The sequence below is a fragment of the Coregonus lavaretus genome (assembly GCF_964263955.1).
Source record: "Coregonus lavaretus genome assembly, contig: HAP1_SCAFFOLD_6912, whole genome shotgun sequence".
NCBI classification, from domain to species: domain Eukaryota; kingdom Metazoa; phylum Chordata; class Actinopteri; order Salmoniformes; family Salmonidae; genus Coregonus; species Coregonus lavaretus.
In genome coordinates, this window is record NW_028165933.1 from 22,632 (window position 1) to 28,881 (window position 6,250).

The 6,250-nt window shown below is 43.0% G+C and overlaps 1 protein-coding gene across 1 annotated transcript; it reads left to right on the forward strand.

Annotated features, from left to right (window-relative positions):
* Positions 1-282: 282 nt before the first annotated feature.
* LOC311115280 (E3 SUMO-protein ligase ZBED1-like) lies at positions 283-1,945 on the forward strand. Its single transcript, XM_084190475.1, has 3 exons — positions 283-895; positions 1,094-1,678; positions 1,921-1,945. The coding sequence occupies exons 1-3, from the start codon at positions 510-512 to the stop codon at positions 1,922-1,924; spliced, it is 975 nt and encodes a 324-aa protein (XP_084046601.1). The 5' UTR covers positions 283-509; the 3' UTR covers positions 1,925-1,945.
* Positions 1,946-6,250: the final 4,305 nt, after the last annotated feature.

The following is a 6,250-nucleotide window of genomic DNA, read 5'->3' on the forward strand; positions in this document are numbered from 1 at the left end:
CAGATTCAGCAAGTGGTTTGCGCCAGACCACGCTGAATGTTTGCAGGCAATTAACAAAATCAACCTCAGATAATTTGACCAACACAATAGCAAAATGGATTGCAAAGGATTGTAGACCCATTAGCATTGTAGAAGACTCAGGTTTCCTTGATGTTTTGCAAGTGGCGTCTCAAGACTCATTCTATAAGCCACCGTCAAGAGCCACAGTTATGAAGAAAATCCACGAGCTCTATGAAAACGAAAAAGAAAAAAGGAAAGAGGTCTTGGATCAAGTAAATCATATCGCCCTGACAGGAGACCATTGGACATCAGTGAGTAACAACAATTACCTCGGAGTAACTACACATTTAATCAGTGACACTTGGGAACTGAAGTCTTTTGCGCTGACTATATTAAAAACTGAGGAGCGTCATTTTGCGGAGGCTTGTAAAGAACAGTTCCTGTCTGTTGCACGTGAGTGGGACATCGAGGGCAAGACTACAACCATTGGGACTGACAGTGCACGCAACATGGTTGCCGCAATTCGACTTACACGCTATGAACACATGAACTGTGTCGCTCACATGGTGCAGAGAAGTGTCACAGTGAGTCTTGCTGACAGCGGCTTTGTAAATGCTTTGGCCAAGGCTCGCAAAGTTGTCGGTCATTTTAAGCACAGCCCAGCAAATGCTGCGGAGCTTCAAGCACAACAAGTCAGCCTGGGAAAGAAGCAAGAGCCATTGATCCAGGATGTTCCAACACGTTGGAATTCGACGCTGGAAATGGTCAAGCGCGTGAGCAGAAATAAAGAGGCTGTCATCGCAGCCCTGGACAATCAGGAGCACAAACTCGTTTTGCCGACCGCAGCAGAGTGGGATAAACTGCAGAGGCTGGAGACACTTCTAGAGCCATGCAGGTAAATCAGTCTGTAACTTATCAAATAACATCGCTTTGATTATTTTCTGGAATGAAATAAACCAAGTCAAATATCAATAACATGTATCTATGTAAAAAATAATGATGATGATAATAATAATAATAATAATAATAATAATATGTTGATAACCACTGTTCTAATAATACACTGTCTCTGTGTGCATGTTTGTGTGCGTAGGTATGTAACTGAGCTCCTGGGTGGAGAGGCCTATGTCTCCTGTTCTGTGGTACTACCTTCTCTCTGCCACTTGCGTCTCAAGATGGAAGCCTGTGATGAGGACCCTGCATATGTGGTGAGATTCAAGACCAAGTTCAAGGAGGACCTAGCATCCCGTCAAGAACAGCTCAACAATGCATGGCTCCAGATTGCTACAGTTTTGGATCCTCGTTTCAAAGACTTGAAATGCCTGCCCAAGACAGACAGGGAAGAGGTTTGGACCACACTTGAAGGGATGCTGCAACAAGAATCACCCAGAAGGTCTTCACAGACACATGATGATGGGCCACCCAGGAAGAAAATCAGCCTTCTGCAAATGGGCTCAGATTCAGAATCAGAAGATGAAGAGGTCCAACCTGCCATGCAGAGGTACAGAGCAGAGCCCACCATTAAATTGGAGGACTGCCCCTTGAGGTGGTGGGCATCTCATTCAGGAGCCCATGAGAAGCTGGCCTCACTAGCTCACAAATATCTAGCCACTCCTGCAACCACTGTTCCCTGTGAACGACTTTTCTCAGTTGCAGGTCACATTGTGAACAAGAAAAGGTCAGCTTTACTTTCAGAAAAAGTGAACAAGTTAGTTTGCCTCAGCAACTGGCTGAAAGATGATGAAGCTCAGTAGATTTGAAAGGTGATGTTCAAACAAAAAGACCAGTTTCAGTGCAACATTCAGTGCAAGTAGTTAGCAACTGGATTTTTGAGCAACTGGATTAAAGAATGGAGGAAAAGGTAAAAGATTGTTCTTTGGTTTGATTTAAAAGTTTTATTGAAAATGTTTTTTTCCACAGATGACTCAAATTGTGCAAAAATGTGGTAGGTCACTGTTATGATTTGACTACATTTATTGCTTTCTGTTCAATTGAATACTGTAAATTGTACATCCTGGTTAAGAGGAATGCCAAAGAGGAAGTGATGGAACATTACAAAGACAAATATTATGGTGTGTAGTATGTTTCAGCTTGATTTAAAACACCATTATTTGGCTGTGTTAATAAACAGACATAATATGAAAATTATGTATCTGTGTCCTGTTATTTATCTTTTGGTATGCATTTCAGAAAAAAAATGGTTAGGATTCAGGTGTAATTGCAAATAGTGATTAATCATGATTAATCCACTGAAAATTCTGATTAATTTGATTAAAATTTTTAATCATTTGACAGCCCTAATCAAAATATATTCCAGGTGACTACCTCATGAAGCTGGTTGAGAGAATGCCAAGAGTGTGCAAAGCTTTCATCAAGGCAAAGGGTGGCTATTGAAGAATCTCAAATATAACATGTTTTTGATTTGTTTAACACTTTTTTGGTTACTACACGATTCCATCGGTGTTATTTCATAGCTATGATGTCTTCAATACTATTCTACAATGTAAAAAATAGTAAAAATAAAGAAACTCTTGAATGAGTAGGTGTGTCCAAACTTTTGACTGGTACTGTATATATTTCTTTCCACTTTCAAATGGTACAACAAAGACGTTTAGAGGTAGAGGGCTGCGGGCTCAGACAGAGATCATTGCAGCGCGGTCCGTATTTTTCATGTTGCCGGTGGTCAGACAGAAAACGTTGTGATAAATATACTTGTTCCGCAGATTATTTGGAAACGGTGTCTTTCTGCTGTGTATGCGTTAGCCTAGCTATTGTACTAAAAGCACCTCTGTCGTATTATTCACACACTAGCCTACCAGGCTACCTATGCATGGGCGAATAAATCACGTGGCAGTTATCTTTCCAAGGAAATTAACTTAAATATGATTATGCTATAGTTTACTACAGTGTCTGTTAAAATAAATAATTTGGGGACGCTCAACCAACGTGAGTCGAGGTAAAATCGTAAAATAGTGTATTATTTTTAACATGCTGTGAAAGTGGTACTCACTTTTAGGAATGGGTAATCGTTTACAAGTTGCAAACTATATCATAAACCCATCGTTGAAAACCACATTTTTCATCTTCTGTGGTTTGGTAACTTCCTGTTGTTCAACGGACTGGAATGAAGAAGCAGAGTTTGGAAAAAATGTATTTGGTGTCCATTAAGTCTTAAACAGCAAGGGGGCATTGTTTCCACTCCGTTGTGGCCGTCCCCATTTAAATGCAAGACCTCATCATACCATTGTTGTGTTGTTTTACACTTAGTGTACTAACTTGAACTCCACTACCCTCTTTTTGGGATTTACAGGAAACACCTATCCCACCCCCCTCCTCCCTCTCCCTCCAACCCTCCTCCCCCCTCCCCCTCTTGGGGTCCCCAGGTCGTTCCTCTCCTGGTAACTTACTGCTGGGTCTGAAGACGGTGTCTGTGCTGCTGGTCGACTGCAGGAAAACACCGGGACGGAGTGGGTTTATGCTCTTACATACATTTATTTTGGGACACTCCTTAGATGTCCTTAATTACCATTAAATACCTTCTTAAAATGTAGACTCATTAGAAGCACTCCTACCCCATTGGTTACATTGATTTTAACCCATCCAAAATGCTCAAATCCGATCACAAGAGTTTGGAAAGCTGGGCCTTGAACTAACTTCGATTTGAAGAAGGAACCCTAACTGTCTGTCTTTGTTTCACAGGGGACAGCCCTAACCGTCGCTCTCTCAGTAGAAGGGGCTTATCATCTGGGGAGGCTAACCGACATCATGATGCTGATGAGACAGAGAAGAGTCTCTCCAGATCAGAACACCTCAAGAAACACCAGCAGAGACTTACAGGGAAGAAATCTCACTGCTGCTTTGACTGTGGAAAGAGTTTCACCTCTTCAGCAAAACTTAAAACACACCAGAGAATACACACAGGAGAGAAGCCTTACAGCTGTGATCAATGTGGGAAGAGATTCACTCAGTCAGAACACCTGGTTTTACACAAGAGAATACACACAGGAGAGAAGCCTTTTGGTTGTGATCAGTGTGGGAAGAGATTCACTCATTCAGGAAGCCTGGGTAGACACAAGAGAATACACACAGGAGAGAAACCTTATAGCTGTGATCAATGTGGGAAGAGATTCACTCATTCAGGAAGCCTGGTTGAACACAAGAGAATACACACAGGAGAGAAGCCTTTTGGTTGTGATCAGTGTGGGAAGAGATTCACTCATTCAGGAAGCCTGGCTGGACACAAGAGAATACACACAGGAGAGAAGCCTTACTACTGCTCAGACTGTGGAATGAGCTTAACCACTTCAAAAGGACTTCTAGAACACCAGAGAACACACACAGGAGAGAAGCCGTTTGGTTGTGATCAGTGTGGGAAGAGATTCACTCAGTCAGGAAGCCTGGCTAGACACAAGAGAAAACACCACACTGTTGGGTAACCTTTCCACTTTTGTTAGCTCAATCCAGTTAATGGTAGACTAGTGTACACACACCGGAGAGAAGCCCTACAGGGTGAGTTTTGCCACCTCAAGCTTTCTTAATGTGGCCTTCCTTAGTGTAATTTGATGTACTGTCAACAAGGGGTCCACCCTCTGATAACTGTAACTATCCATTATTTCCAGATTTCTATTAATTGCAATGTGAGTGAAATAGTCTGTGTTTGAATGGTGTGGGCATACGTACTCCAACAACAGAATGGTGTGGGTGTTTCCCAACAACAGGATTGGTCAGCTCAGAGAAAGCAGGGCGGTAGCTCCTCCCTGTCTCTCTGCAAGTCTATCGTTAGGGTTAAGGCAAGGGTCCGTTTAACATGTTGACTAGTTGGGATGTGGTCAGAAAAGTCCCTTAAGTCGCTGCCGTCCCACAGTCTGTTGACAGATGCTATGATACCAGTTAAGTCTGTTCACCAGAGATTACAGAAATGTTGGCAGGTAGATTTATTTGGTTTGCTTAGCGAGCAAGCTAGAGGGATCTGAAGACTGATAACAATGTCTGAGGACAATTCACCATCACCATGATCAACCCTGTCTACCATCCAACTCACCATGATGAACCCTGTCTACCAGCCAACTCACCACGATCAACCCCGTCTACCATCCAGCTCACCTTATTTTGAAATGACATGATATTGTTTGGTAGAATGAACACAGTGTAGTGAATATTTTCCCAAACTGCGTTAACCACTCCAGTCAGCAGATGACGATGTGAGTCTTTCAAGAGCTGTTTCCGCCTCGGTAGCTTGCTAGCAAACAAACAAACCACAACGTTTGCTGCTTCAGTGTTTTTAGATATTTTTCTCAGATGTTACTATGGTATACTGAAGTATAATTACAAGCATTCCATAAGTGTCAAAGGCTTTTATTGACAATTACATTAAGTTTATGCAATTAGTTAATATTTGCAGTGTTGACCCTTCTGTTTCAAGACCTCTGCAATGGCATGCTGTCAATTAATTTCTGGGCCACATTCTGACTGATTGCAGCCCATTCTTGCCTAATCAATTCTTGGATTTTCTCAGTATTGTTGGGTTTTTGTTTGTCCACCCGCCTCTTGAGGATTGACCACAAGTTCTCAATGGGATTAAGGTCTGGGGAGTTTCCTGGCCCATGGACCCAACTTTCGATGTTTTGTTCCCCGATCCACATAGTTATCACTTTTGCCTTATGTTAAGGTGCTCCATCATGCTGGAAAAGGCATTGTTCGTCACCAAACTGTTCTTGGATGGTTGGGAGAAGTTGCTCTCTGAGGGTGTGTTGGTACCATTCTTTATTCATGGCTGTGTTCTTAGGCAAAATTCTGAGCGAGCCCACTCAATTGGCTGAGAAGCAACCCCACACATGAATGGTCACAGGATGCTTTACTGTTGGCATGACACAGGACTGATGGTAGCGCTCACCTTGTCTTCTCCGGGCAAGCTTTTTTCCAGATGCCCCAAACAATCGGAAAGGGGATTCATCAGAGAAAATGACTTTACCCCAGTCCTCAGCAGTTCAATCCCTGTACCTTTTGCAGAATATCAGTATGTCCCTGATGTTTTTCCTGGAGAGTAGTGGCTTCCTCGCTGCCCTTCTTGACACCAGGCCATCCTCCAAAAGTCTTCGCCTCACTGTGCGTGCAGATACACTCACATCTGCCTGCTTCCATTCCTGAGCAAGCTCTGCACTGGTGGTGCCCCGATCCCGCAGCTGAATCAACTTTAGGAGACGGTCCTGGCGCTTGCTGGATTTTCTTAGGCGCCCTGAAGCCTTCACAA

Excerpts from the sequence above, each read along its gene's own strand:
- LOC311115280 (XM_084190475.1), top strand. The coding sequence starts at position 510 with ATGGTTGCCGCAATTCGACTTACACGCTATGAACACATGAACTGTGTC. Across the intron at positions 896-1,093 it reads ACACTTCTAGAGCCATGCAG|GTATGTAACTGAGCTCCTGG; the intron begins GTAAATCAGTCT and ends TTGTGTGCGTAG.